This window comes from Chlorocebus sabaeus, chromosome 1, assembly GCF_047675955.1.
Source record: "Chlorocebus sabaeus isolate Y175 chromosome 1, mChlSab1.0.hap1, whole genome shotgun sequence".
In the NCBI taxonomy this organism is placed as follows: domain Eukaryota; kingdom Metazoa; phylum Chordata; class Mammalia; order Primates; family Cercopithecidae; genus Chlorocebus; species Chlorocebus sabaeus.
Genome location: NC_132904.1, coordinates 72,381,753 through 72,401,056, shown reverse-complemented (window position 1 = coordinate 72,401,056; position 19,304 = coordinate 72,381,753). Strand labels below are relative to the sequence as shown.

Sequence of the window (19,304 nt, the reverse complement as noted above, 5' to 3'; positions counted from 1 at the left end):
AGGGAAGCCAAATACAGTGACTAATGTGTGGAACTTTTGTGGACTTCAGTGGGTTGATGGTCGCATGGGCACTGCATGCCCACTCTACAATAATAAATGCCCAAAGTCTGCAGAATAAAGCACTGAGATACTGTTCAAAGTGTTTACATGTGTATTCTCTCATTTGATTCCCACAATGCACAACTGGTTATGCTTTGTGTTGGTTAATGTGAAGGCGGAGACTTTGTATGCTACATGAAGTGGGAAGAAATGTGGAGATGCCATGCAGCATAGTGGTTAAGAAAACAAGCCTTCAAATGAATCAGACCTGGGCTCGAATCATGGATCTGCTCTTCACCACCTATGCCATCTTGCTTGGGTCAGTAGTTTAATGCTTTCTTCTAAGGTACTTCACTCATAAAACGAGGAGAACTACCTCATGGGTCTGTTACACACAGATTAAATAAAAATATGTAACCTATCTGATATAGTGTCTCATAGCAGGCACTCAGTAAACGAAAACTGGCAATGGTAGTTTTTTTAAAGCTCTGTATTCCTGAGAAGAGAAATGGGAAAAATATTTTAAAATAAAACAAATAAAAACTCTATACCTACCTAGTATAATACTGTTAGTACACAATCACACCAGCTCAAATAGTTCAGAAATAAAATTTTACCCTGGATTTAATCTGGGCTCAGATCTCTAGATGTTTTATAATAAAGCAAGCGGCTATTATCAACAGCCCCTGAGGATTTTCCCAGTCTTCGTTTCTTCTATTTTGTAAGGCAGGAGAAAGGAAAACTAAACAGAATATGCATAGGAATGGACTTTTTAAATGGTTTTCCAACTTTTGCTTGATAATGTACTAAAAGACCCGGACAGAAATATACCATATCCAGGTCCCTGTTATTAAAATATTGGCTTTACTTGGGACACTTAATCCCTATTTCTGAATGATGTTCTGCTTGCATACTGTGTGGGATGTGCTTTGGAAACAAATTAGTATCCATTAGAATGACTAGCAAGAGAAAATAATCATCTATTTAATTTCTCAGTTCTACAAAGTTAACTACATGGAAATCTCTTAACTTCTCTGGGTTTCAGCATCTTTATCCTGAAAATGAAAATACTACTACTTGTCCACCTAAGATGCTATAAGTTAAAGGAGATATCGCTAACAGTATATAATCAGAGTGAAATTAAATGATGGAAGAAACCTGAAACAAGAATTAAATGATGAAAATCTTCTATCACATCACCTCTTCACAGGTGATACAGCATAATGAAGAAAGTGCATGTCTATAAAGAGGGAGAGAGCTGTTCTGATCCAGGTTCTGCCACAACTCCATCCTAGTATCTTGGCCATTCATTTTTATTCCATAAGTACTTACTATATACCTATTAGATGCCTGCTACTGAGCCTGGTATTACAGATACAAAGTTAAGATACAGTTTGTACCTTCTAGAAAGAGAGACAGATATACAATTCAAAAAATTATAATAAACTCAACAGCTACTAACACAGGTATGTCAAAAGGGCTTCAGGAGCAAAGAGAAAGTGGCAATTCATTGTATGGAAATGACTAAGTCAAGGAGTGAAAGGAAGTCACTTTGCCCCTCTGTGACTCAATTTCTTTTAAGCAAATCATGATAAATTGGCCCTACCTTCCTCTAAGGTTGTTATAAGCCTGGAGTGAAATTACTTATAGACAAATCTCTAAAGATTAAAGAGCTATGAAGGTAAGTTTAGAGATATATAGAGATGAATAAATTATAGCAGCTGGTGGCTCATGCCTGTAATCCCAGCACTCTGGGAGGCCGAGGTGGGTAGATCACTTGAGCTCAGGAGTTCGAGACCAGCCTGGCCAATATGGTGAAACCCCATCTCTACTAAAAATACAAAAATTAGCTGGGTGTGGTGGCGGTTGCCTATAATCCCAGCTACTCAGGAGGCTGAAGCAGGATAATCGATTGAACCTGGGAGGCAGAGGTTGCAGTGAGCCAAGATCATGCCACTGCACTCCAGCCTGGGTGACAGAATGAGATTCCATCTCAAAAGTAATAATAAATAAAATAAATTATAGCTATGTCTAAGTTATCATTTGTAGTATGGAGCTAACTTGCCATGTCAAGTTCAAGAAATCTTAAGTCCCCTGAACATCAGTTTTTCCATCTACAAAATAAGAGTGTTGGGCTAGATAACTAATATTCCCTGCGGTGTTATCCAGCTAATTAGGATTTTCTTACTTTTGAGATGAGGAACCTAAAACTAAGAGAAGTTCATTGATTTGCTCAAGGAGCACAGTACCAGAACAAATTGAAAAATATAAAATAAGGAGTTTTCATTTGTGCAGGCTTTCAAAACACATCCTGAAACTTGTTATACCTAAATCTTCAATCTCAGCCTATGTACTTGAGACAATCAAGTTATATGGTTATTTTTGTGAAATTCATCACCAGATTGCTATTTCAATATCCTGAGCTTCTTTCATTCACAAAGATTTGCTCCTTTTGACTTGGATTCTATGCCTACTCTAATTTTTTCCATTAAAATGAGAAAGTATTGCCATCTACTGGACTGTAAAGATATTACTGCTATAGCTTCTAATCAGAAAATGAAATTCTTACTTATATCTCTATATATCTATATACTTTTCTTCATAGCTCTTTAATTGTCAGAGATTTGTCTATAAGTAATTTCACTCCAGTGTTATAACAACTGGTCTAATGCTTTTGCACCTTATCAATAGCACAAGAGTTGGAGTAATTGTGCCATTATGAGTTACATAAAAACAAATACCAAAAGTTGAGGCTGGAGGGTAACCCAGGGTGGAACAAACATCATCTACTCAAGATTTTTATTCTCAGTTATTGCTATGATAGCCTGATAGCCCTAAACACGCAAGCATTCACCTTCATTCACTAACAAATTTTTATTGAGAGCCTACTATATACCAGGCACTGTGCTAGAGATACAGTGTTAATACAATGGTAAGTATTAGAGATGTAATTCCTCTTATCATAGGATTTACAGCCTAGTGAGTAGAAGTTTCCATTTACTGGAGTAGTAGTTGCCAAGAGTGCCTATAATTAAACTTACATCAATCTGACTCCAATAGCCATATTCCTAATGGCTAGGACTGTGCATTCATAAAAAGTAGCTATCAGCAGTCCCACAAAAGAAGAGTGGTCACCAAAAGGAAATTCAGGCAAAGATAATCTTACCTGTATACATTAAAGACAAAATCCTGAATGGGGATCTGAAAGATTTCCAGCTTAATAGCTCAACAACCTTTTATTTCTCATCCTCCCCTAATCACCATCATAGCAGTTAAACCCACCTAGAAAACCCATGTAGAAATCTCTACAGGTCACTCAGCCTTATTCACCAACCTCCATCCACAATTTCAAGGTATAACAAAGCTCCTCTTTGCTTCCCAATAGTCACCAACATTAAAACCTCTTCCTGAAGTGCTCTTCAAATTATTTAAGGTTCTGCTATAACTCACCTGCATTATTTGCAAGATGCAAACAAATGACACCAAAAACAATTGTTCAAACTAAACTCATTTGTAAACTGGATGTCTTCTGGAATATATGCTGTCTTACCTCCTCAACAAAGAAAATAAATTTGTGAATCCACGTCTTATACTTTTGTATCCCACAGTACCTAGTTTAATAATAGGCTTATTGTAGGTGCTTGATATTTTTTATCAGGAAAAAAAAAATCATGAATCACTTTTACAACCAATATAAAAATCTGTACCATCACTTATTCAACTTATCTTTTGTCTGAATTGCTATTAAATACTTAAGATTGCAGTATCTGGCCAGGTATGGTGGCTCACGCCTGTAATCCCAACACTTTGGGAGGCCACGGTAGGAGGATCATTTAAGCCCAGCAGTTCCAGACCATCCTGGGCAACACAGTGAGACCTCATCTCTATTTTTTTTTTCCTTTTAAAAAAAAAAAAAAAGACTGCCACATTTGGATGCCAAATAAAGACCATTTTGCTATTACAATGAACAAGAATGTCTCACTCCCTAATAATGCCAGAATAAACTGAACAAAGGATTAAAATTCAGTGTTTAGTGAACAATTTTTCAGTATATTAAGTAGTGTCCAACACACTTCTGGAAGTGAAAATGAACTACTTAGCCATTCTATTCTATAGTTAAGAGATTTTGGTTCCTAAAAACTCAACAGAAAGATGTAAAGCCTTTGGGAGAAGCGGATAAATAAAGAGGGAAAAGTTATGAACAGATAAGTAATTTCAGCTTTTAGATCCATAGTGGTTGAAGACATATGAAGAGAATATAGGCAGAGGGAGTATTAGCATCAACATAATCGGCAGCAATAATAATAAAACTGTTTCTGGCCACAGCTAATGTAAAAAAGAAGAATGCCAAAGAACCGGTCAACAAAAATTTTAGGCATTACTGAAAGCTGCTTTAAAATGTGCTCTGGGCCGGGCGCAGTGGCTCAAGCCTGTAATCCCAGCACTTTGGGAGGCCGAGACAGGCGGATCACGAGGTCAGGAGATCGAGACCATCCTGGCTAACACGGTGAAACCCCGTCTCTATTAAAAAATACCAAAAAAAAAAAAAAACACTAGCTGGGCGAGGTGGCAGGCGCCTGTAGTCCCAGCTACTGGGGAGGCTGAGGCAGGAGAATGGCTCAAAAAAAAAAAAAAAAAAAAGTGCTCTGTCATTGCTTCCTAAGAATAACTTTTCTTCCTCTGTATAAAATACTCACTCTTAAAATTCAATCCTGTTCTCAAAGCCTTGTTGCTTTAGCATTTTTAAAGTTTTAAACGAAATACTTCAAACCTATATGACATCCATTTATAATTATTGTGATTACAAATGTATTTGGACTTAATGTTACCCCCACACTACATGTTTCTTTTTACCTTTTGTTTCCTTTTTTGTTTCCTACCAAGTTGACAAAGCTTTCTATACTTTCTATTCTCTTTTTTCCTCTGCAATTAGAAATTTATAATCTCTGCTTTCCATCCTTTTTTTTTTTTTTTTGGTAGAGACGGGAGTCTCTCTTTGTTGCCCAGGTTGGTCTCAAACTCCTGGCTTCAAACAATCCTCCCACCTCAGCTTCTCAAAGTGCTAGGATTATACGGTCTGGGCACGGTGCCTCACGGCTGTAATCCCCACACTTTGGGAGGCTAAGGCGGACAGATCACTTGGGATCAGGAGTTTGAGACCAAAGTGCTGGGATTACAGGGGTGAGCCACCACACCCAGCCCTCTGATTTTAGCCTTTACTAGGTATCCTTAAATTTTTAACATGTACACTTGACCACAGTTTTTTCTAGCAAATTCTAAAGCTGGTTACTATCTTTATCCTCCTCCCAAACAAATCAGTGACGTCAGTGAGTCTTAACCCTTTCAACACCCACTCTCATTACTGTTGTCTAGGGCAATGCTTTTCACTCTCTGTGGGGTAGGACCAGTTGGCTGGATTTGTTGTTGTTGTTGTTCATTCCATTGTGAACTGATACTTTCGTAAAACACAATGAAGAGTCACAATAACATCATATTGCTATAGAAGTTCTGAAACTTTTACCCTTACTTTTTCCACGTTGTTCACCACAGATTGTGACAGACAGTTCCTAGACGAGCACTGGTCCAGACTACACATTTTGAATAACAATGGCCTGGTTTGTTTCACCTTAAAGCACATAGGCTTATCAGATATTTATTTTTGTTTGTTAGCTTACAGTCAGAAATTAAATTCACTAATGTTTTAACCATTTGTATACCCCTTGCTGTTTTCTTACATACTACATGCTCCATTTGGTATCATTTTCTATTTGCATCATTCAGCATGGGTAAAGGGTCTGTGGGAAGTAAACTCTCAATCTTTATGCATTTAAAACTATCCCTGCCAGGTGCAGTGGTTCACACCTATAATCCCTGCTACTCCGAGGTGGGACTGGGCAACAGAGTGAGACTCTGTCTCAATCAATCAATAAAATGTTCTCTCTCTCACCCTCACTTTTTTTTTTTTCTGTCACATAGGCTAGAGTGCAGTGGTGCGATCATAGCTCACTGCAGCCTTGAATTCCTGGCTCAAACAATCCTTCCACCTCAGCCTCCCAAGAAGCTCAGACTATAGGCATGTACCACGCCTGGCTAATTTTTTTTTTTTTAATTTTATAGAGATAGTATTTCATTATGTTGCCCTAGCTGGTCTCAAATTACCCTCGCTCTTGACTAAAAGTTTACTAGAAACGGAATTAATAATTAATAGCGCATTGAAGACATATTTCTTCTGGCATCTACTGTTGTTGATGAGAAGTCTGCCATCAGCCTAATTCGTAAGTAATAGTATTTCCTTTCTTGCTGGTAGCTTTTCAAATTTCCCCTTTTAGTATTATTCTTAAAGTTCTGCAGTTTCTCTAAGCTGTCTTTTCTTGGCCCCTTTTGTAATAGGGAGAGCCCCACTCAGCTTTTTGTGCTCATTTTGCCCTGAGAAGCCCATCTTTCTGTCTACTTCTGGGCAGGACGGCCAGAAGGCCCGAGTCTTCTGCTTCTTCCCACTTCTTTGTGTTTCTATTACATTTCTGTTCAGGAGATGTTTATTGCCTTGGTTTCTTGTTTGTTTTAGGAAGAAATACTTCTTTTTTTTTTTTTTTTTTTTTTTTTTTTTGAGATGGAGTCTTCCTCTGTTACCCAGGCTGGAGTGCAGTGCAGTGGCATGATCTCGGCTCACTGCAACCTCCACCTCCTGGGTTCAAGCAATTCTCCTGCCTCAGCCTCACAGTAGCTGGGATTACAGGTACCCGCCACCATGCCTGGCTAATTTTTGTGTTTTCAGTAGAGATGGGGTTTTGCCATGTTGGCCAGGATAGTCGTGAATGCCTGACCTTGTGATCCACCTGTCTCGGCCTCCCAAAGTGCTGAGATTACAGGTGTGAGACACCACACCCGGCCAGGAATATTTCTTTTACATTTCTCTGATTTCATCAATCCTTGCTTTTTGTTTGGTGCTGAGGAAGGTCTCAAAGTGTACACTTACAATGTCACCTTGACTGGAAACTCTGCTTGCAGCTTTGTTAAAAAAGGCAAAAAAGGTTTTTTAAGGTTCAGTCTACATGTCAGGTGTTCATTTGAAAGCTGGTAAAGGGGGCCAAGATCTGCTGAACTTACCCATTAACAAAGCTCACTAACTGAAGGACAATAGGGGAAAGTACACCACTTATTACGATCATATATTCAATAAGCATGTACTGACCATCTGCTTTTGAATCGCAGCTCTGCTACTTAGGGAGCTGTGTAATTTGGGGACGGTTACTTAAGTTCTCTGTACCAGTGTCCTCTTCTATGAAAGGCCAAGTGTGAGGTTTAAATAAGGTAAAATGTGTAAAGTGTTTAGAATAGTGCCAGCACAGAAGTGCTCACTAAATACTAGCTATTATTCCTGTTAGAGGGAAACACTTACTCTGCAGTCCCATGTTCCTACACAGGAGACAAATGCCCCACTCCATTTCTCAGGAGAAAAGGTCACGAAAAGAGCAATTGCAGCTTCTCTTTGTCCTCCACTCACTCCTCTCCAGGACCAGCAGATGACTGATCTGACAGCTGGGCTTCAGAGATGGACCTATGTGTGACTGGCTTAATTCTTTCTAGGTTATCTGCAATCAGAAACAACCTATCTAACCATGCATACAAACTTCGCTTCTGGCTTGGAGGCTCAGGCTTTGTTCCTATAAGAGGAAGACTTTGGTTTCATTTGTTTCGTTATTTTGTGAGGGAGGTTCAGTCCAGGAAGAAGTATATAGAAGGAATCGACAAGCACTTTTAGTCATAGCAAACTGTCAGTCACAGACTTTAAACCACATTTGTCCATCAGTTTTATTAACAATAAAGCCAATGTTCTGATCTCCATTTATCTATCACCTATCCTTCCCGCGCCCCTGCCGCCGAGACAGGGTCTCGTCTGTGGCCCAGGCTGGAGTGCGGTGGCACCATCAGGGCTCACTGCACCACCAACATCCTGGTCTCAAGCAATCCTCCCGCCTCAGCCCCTCAAGTTGCTAGGACTACAGACACATGTCACCACACCTGACTAATTTTTTGTTTGAATTTTAGTACAGACGAGGTCTCGCTATGTTGCCCAGAGTGGTCTTGAACTTCTGAGCTCAAGTGATCCTCCCAGCTCAGCCTCCCAAAATCCACTGGGATTATAACCTATTTCTGAACTTGCTCCAAACTCAGGAGAAGAAAGGGGTATTAGTTATTGGCTTACTCAAATCTTCAACAGCTCTGAGGATTTGGCTATAAGGTTCTTGGGGGATTAAATACAATAATAGATATAAAGCTCTTACAGTGTTTGACATACAGTGATGCTCAATACATTTTAGCTATTAATATTATTATTATATGTGCCAGATATTGTCCTAAAAGGTGAGTTATACCAGTAGCAGGAGGAACTTAATGCTGCAACAGTATTAGAACAGTTAACCCTGTACATGAGATATTATGAACAGCAGCAGTAGCAGTCCCATAATTATTTCATTAAATCACAAACACTTTTACTAAGCAAACTGCATACCCCAAGAACTGTGGGAGATGCTGGGAATTCAATATTATTTATAGAAATCTGTCCTTCAAAAGCTTACAGGCTAGAAAAGAAGAAAGACAAGCCTAGTTGCAAAGTGGTATATCCTATGTCAAAGGTATACATAGCATGTTGATGATTAGAAGAGGAGAGCTTTGAAATAAAGAAAAATGTCTATCAGAGTTTGAACTGAATTTGAAGAAGTCACCTGAATAACTTCCATTTTGGTAAATCCAGTGGGCAATTTTTGGTCCTCCTATTTGATCACTCTCTCCTCTTAAAAAACAAGCAAAAAGACAAACAATAACAACAACAACAACAACAACAAAAAACCCTTTCTTTCTTTGGACTTTGAGATTCTACACAAAACTTTGCTCTCTTTACCTTGGACCACTTCTTCTCAGTCATCTTTTCTGGTGCCCCCTTGTCTATGTGGCGTTTAAAAGCTGGAGGTCTTCCAGGCTTGGGCACCTAGCCCCCTTTCTTCCTACAGTACTGCCTGTTCCTAGCCCATCTTATCCCCACTCACGACTTCAATGACTATTTGTCATTGGCCCCACATAAGTATTTCTAACCTAATCCTCTCCTCTGAATTTCAGACTCATATATCCAAATGCCTACTTCCATCTACACATGGATGTCTCAAAGGCATCTCAAACTCCACAGGATCAAATATCAACTCACAATCTGCCTCCACCAAACCTGGTTTTCCTCCAGTGTCTCTTAGTTTTCTCAGTGCCTGACACCTTTTTCCATCCAGTTACTTCATCTAAGCCAGAAACCCAAAAGTCATCCATGACACCTCCTTTTTCTTATGCCTTAAATTCAAATTATCAGCAAGTCCTAATGATTTTATCTACTAAAACTTTCTTAAATCTATCTTCTCTCTATTCTGCTGCCATCCTGTTTCAAAGTATCACATCTCTTATCTGATACACTGTAAGATCCTCCTTACTGATCTCCCACAAATATTCTTGCCTCTTCTACAATCAGTCTCTACTGCAGCCAGAATGAAATTATTGAAACGCAAATCTGATAATATCACTGCTGTGCTAAAAATCCTTTCACACAGACCCTGTTCTTAGGGTAAAATCCTTTAAAAGTTCTGCGTGCTGTGGTCCCTGCCTAGCTCTCCCGCCCCATCGGGTATCACTCTCTCCTCATTGCTCTGACCTTCCTTTAGTCCCTAAAACTCACCATGTTCCCTTCTATTTCATCGTCTTCCAACACATTAACCTCCACTGCCTGAAATATTCTCTCTATTCAGCCCCTACTCCCTTTACACAGTTCACTTCTATTCATCATCTGGAGTGTAGCTTTAAAAGTCAAGTCCCCAAGAAGACCTTTCTTGAGCTCTTAGAATAGGTTAGGCCCTTCTTATATGCTTATATAGCATTTACCACCATTTGTGTTTACATGTTTATCTGTTAGATTACTGTATCAGTGTTTGCCTCCTCCATATACTCCACAACAGCAGGAAATTATCCATTTGCTCACCACTGTGTTCTTAGCACTGGGAGTACAGTACAGTGGCTGACATACAGCAGGCACTCAACAAAATGTTGTTGAAAAAATGAAGTACTCTAAGCAACAGCATTTCAGACAACCAAGAGCTATGAAGCAACATGATCACTAAGAGCAAATAATGCACAGGGTTGCTAAGTAAAACACCATAGTAGAATAGAAAAAGCACAGGCTTTAGAGGCAGGCAGCCTGAAATTTCAGCTAAGCTAGATGGATGAACCTATGAAGTTCATCTCAAACAACCTTTTTCCTTAACTATAAAACGGAAAGGACAAAACATACCACATTGGTTTTGGCTAGTATTAACTGGGGAAAAGGACAAGAATCAGCTGGCACAGTACCATAGATAGTAGGTACTTGGCAAATATGAATTCACTTCCTTTTCCTTTCTCTAATAACTTTTAGATGTAGAGATAATGCTGACTATAAAACAAGCTGATTCATAGTTTCTTAAATGTATTGAAAGTTATGAGAGATCTGAAACATTTAATAAAATTGTATTGCATTTAATCAAAATTCGCCATCCTTTCTTAACCCCCAAAGAATTATGTAGAATAAGAGAAAACAGCTAGTTCCAGATTTCCTTTAGAAAAATTAATATAATCTGGATTTAGAATAGATGGACTGGATGGTTACGTGCCTTACAGAATGAGTTTTCACATTAAAAAGATTCACCTTAAGCCACACTAAGCAACAAATTTAAAGCATGATTCTATTTACACAGAGCTTTTCAGGATTATATCTACCCTGTACACCTGCAAGGCACACCTGCACTGAACAAAATTCATAACATCAGAAGGATCCTCTTACCTTATGTTCAAATGGAGCACCATAGTAGCCATCATTCAGCCCAAAAATTATTTCATTTTGGTTACGGGCATGAATCTAAGAGAGGAGAAAAATACAGTCAGTATTCGTTATTTTTATTCCAATCATGTTTTAATATAACTAGAGAATGACAGTTATAACAGGATCTACTTCAATACAGAGAAACAGGCTGACTACATCTAAACATACTAGCAGAAAACCAATCACTATTCAAAAGACCAGGAGATCAATTCAGCATTTCCTGCTTTAGTCAAAGACCTTGCAAAACTATCACATGCCATCACAGGCACCATCACTCACATATCTTTCACAAACATTTCCTGAGGTTGTTACAGAATGGCTATTCCTGAACAAGAGGGCATTCAGAGGCATATTCTACACTATCTGAAACCAAAGAAAACACAATTCATTAAGTCTAAAAGTAATTTTTAAAATATGAAGCCTAGGCCTGGCACCGTAGCTCACGTCTATATTCCCAGCACTTTGGGAGGCAGAGATGGGTAGATAGATAGCTTAAGCTCAGGAGTTCAAGACCAGCCTGGGCAACATAGCGAGACCTCTTCTCTACAAATAACAATAACAATAAAAAATATTAGCCGGGCGTGATGGTGCACGCCTGTGGTCCCAGCTACTCGGGAGGCTGAGGTGGGAAGACTGCTGGAGCCTGGGCGGTCAAGGCTTCAGTGAGCCATGATCATACCACCGCATTCCAGCATGGGTGAGGGAGCACAACCTCATCTTAAAAAGAAGAAAAAAAATGAAGCCCCAGAACAAACATAAAAGATTAATATATTCTATTTTCAAAAAGACAATTTTTTAAAAGGCAATAGCATCCAATCCCTAAACCACTCTCTTTTATTATTGTCTGCAAACCACTCTATTTCAGACGAGGTGAGCTTCAGTCAGTGCATCCCAAATTAAACTTCATTTAAAAGGTGGAAGGAATAAAACTTTAAAAATTAAGGAACTGAGGCCAGGCTCCGGTGACTCATGCCTGTAATCCCAGCACTTTGCAGGGGGTAGGCGGGCGGATCACTTGAGGTCAGAAATGAGACCAGTCTGGCCAACATGGCGAAACCATGTTTCTACTAAAAATACAAAACTTGGGGCCAGGTGAGCTGGTTCACACCTGTAATCCCAGCACTTTGGGAGGCCAAGGTGGGCGGACCACGAGGTCAGGAGCTGGAGATCATCCTGGTTAACGCGGTGAAACCCCGTCTCTACTAAAAATACAAAAAATTAGCCGGACGTGGTGGCGGGCGTCTGTAGTCCCAGATACTCGGCAGGCTGAGGCAGGAGAATTGCGTGAACTCAGGAGGCGGAGCTTGCAGTGAGCCAAGATCGCGCCACTGCACTCCAGCCTGGACGACCAAGCAAGTCCTTGTCTCAAAAAAAAAAAAAAAGAAAAAGAAATTAGCTGGGCGTGGCAGTGCACATGTGTTATTCCAGCTACTAGGGAGGCTGAGTGAGGCAGAATTGTTTGAACCTGGAAGGCGGAGGTTGCAGTGAGCCGAGATCGCACCACTGCACTCCAGCCTGGGCGACAGAGCGAGACTCCGGCTCAAAAAAAAAAAAAAAAAAATTAAGGAACTCAGATTAAAAAAAAATAACTCGAAGTAGTTTAAAGTGTCCAACTATGAAATATATAAATAGATTTAGTTAATTCATCAGAAAGAGTTGTGGCAAAACAATTAAATAAAATTCTTCTGCCCTGAAGGTTTTAAGTGAAAGTTCAAGTGGGGGAAAGACAAGAAGGACTACCAGAACAGAATCTCTCCTTTCTCTACCTAGAGATGGAAAACAGTCAAAGCCAGCAGCAGAACATTCCTGTGAACACTTCCCTGACTTCCGTATCTCCCACCTCTATCACGAAAGCAAAATCAATCACATACTCCCTGTTTATCCACATCATTTACTGAACTGAATACAATACCAAAAGATGAGTCTACAATCATAAACTTAAAATAAAAACTGTAAATCAATCTCAAGGAGTTTTTCATCTTAGAAAAGAGAAAACATTATGGAAGCAGTCTCAAGATTAGAAGGATCCTGAAATTTTATAAACATAAAACATTTTTACACATATATACCTGGGGAAAAAAAGATTAAAATTATATTCACCAAAATGTTAACAATGGTTACAGCTGGGCAGAAGAATTATGTGTAATTTTTTCTTCTCTTTACTGTGTTTTTCTAAACTGTCCAAATTGTCCACAAAGAAAATTAGAAGAAAATAAAAATACACAAAGAAAGGGATGGGGAGAGTATGGGGAGAAACAAATCTAACATGAAGGTGAAGTTCTCAAAGTGTAAACTTCATGAAGACGGGCATTAAAATAGTTTGTCGAAAAATAAGAAACAATATAGTACTAGTACTTAAATAGATATGGGGATAAAAAGTAAGTAACCTGAGTTCTAATTCCAACTCTGTTTCATAAGGAGCTCGTCAGAGAAATGAACTCTGACTTCTTTTACAGCCCTGATACCCTGCACCCTACCCAACATATAGTAGTTTAGCAATGTTAATGGTGTATACTTTAATTCCTTCATCAGTCAAACACCAGAAAACACTTCCTGCCCCATCTTGCACGAGGGTCATAAAAACAAAATGAGATAATGAGATGTGAAAGTATTTTTGGAAATTAGAGGTAAAAATCATTGATTAAAAAATCTAATAATGTATTACGAATCAGGCAACCATAAAGTTCAGAAAGATCCCTTTGTTCCTAACAAACATGCTTAACAAAACTGGCGATATCATGTTGCACACTACTGTGTACATTTCAGAACTGTTAAATTATGCTAATAAGTGTAATGTGTACTTTACTTATCAATTATAAGTTAATGGCCTAACAATAATTGTGTTAGAATCCTAATATGGAAATTATAGAACTTAGCACTTAACCATAACCTCATATTTTGATATCTTATGAAAAACAGCATACTTTTTAAGACAGCTGCTAAGATTAGTGAAATGAGTAATATATACAGTCTGAGCAATGAAACAACTAATGGCCTAAATCCACCAAACACTGTGTGATCTTTGGCAAATCACTTAATCTTTCTGAGCTTGTTTTCTTAAATACTGAGGAAGAGAACAATACTTGCTCACATGATCTTCAAAAAGCTCCAGGTCATTGTATGTATGTAAAAAGATACCCAAACACTAACAATTGCTGTTGTTACTAATACAAAGTTCTAACCACCAAAACTAAGCACAAGAATTTCTTCCCTAACACAAAAGTTAGGATGATACATGACCCATGTAAGCAATCTACAAACGAAATCTACCAAAAGAAGTACCAGATTTCATTTTTGAGTTTAACAAGGGTGTAGAATACAAGCTCAGTACAGAGATACATATTTCTACATATACTAGTAAAAAAATTGAAAACAGAAATATTAAAAAAGAAATACCACTTAAATTAGCAAAAAATCTATAGGTACAAATCTAACAAAATATGTGCAAGATCTGTATGCTGAAAACTACAAAACACTGATGCATGAAACCAAAGAAAATTTTTACAAATGGAGAGACATATCATATCTATAGACTGAAAGACTCAATACTATTAAGATGTTAATTCTCCCCCAAATTATCTTAGATTCAACATCTATCAAAATCACAGGATTTTTATAGAAATTGACAAACTGTTCTAAAGTACATATGGAAAGGCCAAAGACCTCGAATAGCCAGAAAATTTTTGAAAACAGAACAAAGTTGGAGAACTCACTGACTGAATTCTAGACACATTTTAAAACTACAATAATCAAGACAATTTGGTGTTGGTATTAGGACAGAAATACAGATCAATGAAACAGAACAGAGCGTCCAGAAACAGAACCACACAAATGATTCTCAACTACTGACTTTCAACAAAGATGACAAGGTAATTCAATGGAGAAAGAATTGCCTTTGCAACAAGGAGTACAGGAACAATTGTTCATCCATTTGCAAAACAATGAACCTTACACTTTACATATAAAATTCAAAATGGATCATTGATGTAAATGTAAAACCGAAAACTGTAAAACTTCTAGAAGAAAACTTACAAAAAAAAAAAGGAAAAAGTATTTGTGACCTTGGGTTAGGCAAAGATAAGACACAAAAAGCACGCAACACAATAGCAAAAACTGACATAGTGGACTTTACCAACATTAAAAAAATGAAAAGACAAGTCACAAACTGGTAGAAAGTATTGGAAAAAACATATCTTATAAAGGACTGATTTATATCCAGAATACATAAAGAACTTTACAACTCAATAATTCAAACAACCTAATTAAAAATAAGCAACAGATCTGAACAAATACTTCACACACAGAGAGAGAGAGAGAGAGAGAGAGACTGATCTCAAGTAGACTTTTTTTGCTTACAAGGCTCAATTTAATTTTGTCATTAGGAAAATTCAAATTAAAACTACAATGAGATACCACCTCAAACCCATTAGAATGGTTAAAATTAAAAAGACTACAATCACAAGTGCTAGTAAAGATGTGAAACAAATAGAACTATTATACATTGCTGATGGGAATGCAGGATATTACAGTCACTTTGGAAAACTGGCAATTTCTTATAAATTTCAACATACATTTACCATTAGACCCATCAATTCCATTCCTGGAGACTTACCCAAAAGAAACACAAAGACCTATATTTAAATGTTCATAGTAGCTTTATTTATTATGGTAGTGGTTACTCAACTCTATCCATTTTTCAAATTTAATGAATTGCACACTTTCAAAAGGGTGAATTTTATGACATGTAAATTGTACCTCAATAAACCTAACTTAAAAAAAAATACTTTATTCAGAAGTCATTAACCCCTGATTCTATACAAGCTGGTCTAAATATCTCTTCCTCATACCACTCTCACAGCTCTCTATGAAGGTATTCATCAATCATCAGTATACCAGGTCTAAGAACCTTGTCCTACAAATCTCTGGATCCTTAACACAAAGAACAACGCCTGGTAGAAAGTATATGCTCTATCAATGAACCTAACTGATTCTGGCTATTATCCTAAAACGTCTTAGCCTCATGTTCCTCCAAAACTTTATAACTCTAATCTTATTATTAGCAGTATGTTACTTGTTATAGCTATTTTATAGATAAGTTTTGACTTTCTACAATGATCTTAAGTTTCTATCTGGCTTTAAGAAACATGTTTTGTTTTTGTTTTTGTTTTTGTTTTGAGACAGTGTCTCACTCTGTCGCCCAGGCTGGAGTGCAGTGGCGCAATCTCGGCTCACTGCAAACTCCGCCTCCCGGGTTCACACCATTCTCCTGCCTCAGCCCCCCTAGTAGCTGGGACTACAGGTGCCTGCCACCACACCTGGCTAATTTTTTTGCATTTTTAGTAGAGACGAGGTTTCACTGTGTTAGCCAGGGCAGTCTCGATCTCCTGACCTCATGATCCGCCCACCTCGGCCTCCCAAAGTGTTTTTTCTTTCCTTTTTTTTTTGGTCTCTGTTACTCAAGCATAACTAACTTTATACGAAGATACCTGAATGCCAACTCTCTGAAATTAGGGCGGGTTAGATATAAGCTCAGCTGGGTATGTCAATAAGACCACCACCGAAGGAACGTGTGACTTGGAAAACATGATGAAGCCCATCTTCGCTGACCAAAAAAGCCCTTCAGGCCTAGAGCCCTGCAACCACAATGTTAAGAAGCACCATCCTCCACGAAATGTAGATACTTTCAGATAGAAGAGAAGCAAGTACTTAATATCAGAGTCTATCCACAGAGAGCCAAGTATGGCATGTGGGAAGATAGGGTATATACTCCAGTGCAGGGATCTGGTTTGTCAGTCTAAAGGCAACAAGTACCTGGTAGCAAAAGAGGAAACAAAGGCCCTGGCCTAAACCAAAAGTCATTATTTTCTAAGTTTTAATTAAGATAATCCCTAAAACAGGAAAAAAATAAAAATATATTTTTTTAGATGTTAAATTGTAGTTTAGAATGTAGTTTAAAAAAACATATATATTATATGCACTGAGTTCTGGTCACTATAGGACACAAAATTTAAAAAATGTTAAGAGCATGATCTCACTTGTCTCTGGAATCTAAAAAAGTTGAACTCATAGAAATAGAGAGCAGAAAGGTGGTTAGCAGAAGCTGCGTGGAGGGGAGGAGGCTTGGGAAGATGCTGGTCAAAGGATACAAAATTTCAGTTAAATAGGAGGAATAAGTTCAAGAGACTACAACACGGTGACTACAGGTAAAAAATTTAAAAATCAAAAGTATGGTAAGCAAAATGAGCACAGAGATTTTTCGGGTTTTTTTAGATTTTCAGTTTTAGTTTTAGTTGTTTTTTTTTTTGAGACAGCTCTGTCACCCAGGCTGGAGTGCAGTGGCGCCATGTTGGTTCATTACAACCTCCACCTCCCGGGTTCAAGCAATTCTCCCACCTCAGCCTCCTGAGTAGCTGGGACTACAGGCACATGCCACTGCACCCAGCTAATTTTTGTATTTTTAGTAGAGACAGGGTTTCACCATGTTGGCCAGGCTGGTCTCAAACTCCTGGCTTCAAAAGATCCTTCCGCCTCAGCCTTCCAAAGTGCTCCCAAGGTTACAGGCATGAGCCACTACACCTGGCCCAGATTTTCAGATTTTTCATCTGAAAAAATGCAGAATTAAATTGTTTCTTTAATAAGAAACATCTCAGAAAGTAATACATTGAATAAATATGAAGAAAGCATCAAGATGTTTATAGATAATCCATGACTAATATTTCATGGTTACCTTTAATAGTAGTACCAGAGGCATAACAAAATAGAAACAGGATTCATTCCAAGGTGGGGTAGGGGGTTACCAAGGACCACATGTATATACCAGTGCAGTACAGGACAAAGAGAATGAATTTTTAAATCAGCCAGACTTGAATTTAAATTGTAGCTCCAGCTGTGTGATCTTGAATCATTTATTAAAGTCTCGGAGTCTCAATTTTTTTCTTTTTTTTTTTTTTTTTTTTTTGAGACGGAGTCTAGTTCTGTCACCCAGGCTGGAGTGCAGTGGCGATCTCGGCTCACTGCAAGCTCTACCTCCCGGGTTCACGCCATTCTCCTGGCTCAGCCTCCCGAGTAGCTGGGACTACAGGTGCCCACCACTGCGCCCGGCTCATTTTTTGTATTTTTAGTAGAGACAGGGTTTCACTGTGATCTCGATCTCCTGACCTCGTGATCCGCCCGCCTCGGCCTCCCAAAGTGCTGGGATTACAAGCGTGAGCCACCGCGCCCAGCTCAATTTTTTTCATCTGGAAAATAAGGGCAATAAGATCAACCTTCACAAGGTTGCTATAAATATTAATTATAATAATCTATATCTGATGATAGCAAATAGGTTTCATTTCATTTGCAATTCTAACAGATTCCTAGATTTGTCCTGGAACACTGTTAGAAAGGATTCCGAAGGCCTCGAGCGGTGGCTTATGCCTGTAATCCCAGCACTTCGGGAGGCCAAGGCAGGAGGACTGGTTGAGCCTAGGAGTTCACAACCAGCCTGGGTAACATAGCAAAACCCCAAGTGAAAGGAAAACACCTTGGGCCCCCAAAATCATTAAGGAAAACTCAAGCTGGAAACTGCTTAGGGCACCCTGCCTCCCATTCTATTCAAAGTCTACTCTGCTCACTGAGACAGATGCATATCTGATTTGCCTCCTTTGGAAAGGCTAATCAGAAACTCAAAAGAATGCAACCATTTGTGTATCACCTATCTGTAACCTGGAAGCTCCCTCCCTGCTTTGAGTCTTCCTGCTTTTGTTTCAAGTTGTCCTGCCTTTCCAGACTGAACCAATGTACTTCTTACACATATTGATTGATGTCTCCTGTTTCCTTAAAATGTATAAAACCAAGCTGTGCCCTGACCACCTTGGGCACAAGTCTTCCTGGGGCTGTGTGACAGGCACATCCTATCTTGGCAAAATAAACTTTTTAATTAACTGAGACCTGTCTCACATTTTCACACCCATCTCTACAAAAAACAAAATTAAAAATTAGCTGGGCATGGTGGTGCCTGCCTGTAGTCCCAGCTACTTGCTGAGGCAGGAGATATTGAGGGATTCAGGCTGAGGCAGAAAGGATTGCTTGAGCCCAGGAGTCTGAGGCTACACAGCTATGATCACACCACTGCACTCCAGCCTAGGCACCAGGACGAGACCCTATCTTTAATTAAAAAAAAAAAAGAAGTAAATAAAAGAAAGGAAGAAAGAAAATATTATGGAGCTACTTTTGAGCCTAGTTAAAAGATAACTGTAGAGGCCAGGCACAGTGGCTCACATCTATAACCCCAGCACTTTGGGAGGCCGAGGCAGGCGGATCACCTGAGGTCAGGAGTTCGAGACCAGCCTGGCCAACATAGAGAAACCCTGTCTCTACTAAAATACAAAAAATT

At 38.8% G+C, this 19,304-nt stretch overlaps 1 protein-coding gene across 3 annotated transcripts in view; it reads right to left on the bottom strand.

Annotated features, from left to right (window-relative positions):
• The window catches only part of UVRAG (UV radiation resistance associated), a 318,236-nt gene that overhangs the window by 234,962 nt on the left and 63,970 nt on the right, over nt 1-19,304 (bottom strand). For all 3 annotated transcript variants that reach the window (XM_008020188.3, XM_038005456.2, XM_038005455.2), the window contains exon 5: nt 10,892-10,966. In XM_008020188.3, the coding sequence (XP_008018379.3) occupies nt 10,892-10,966 (75 nt within the window). The remainder of the gene's footprint in view (nt 1-10,891; nt 10,967-19,304) is intronic.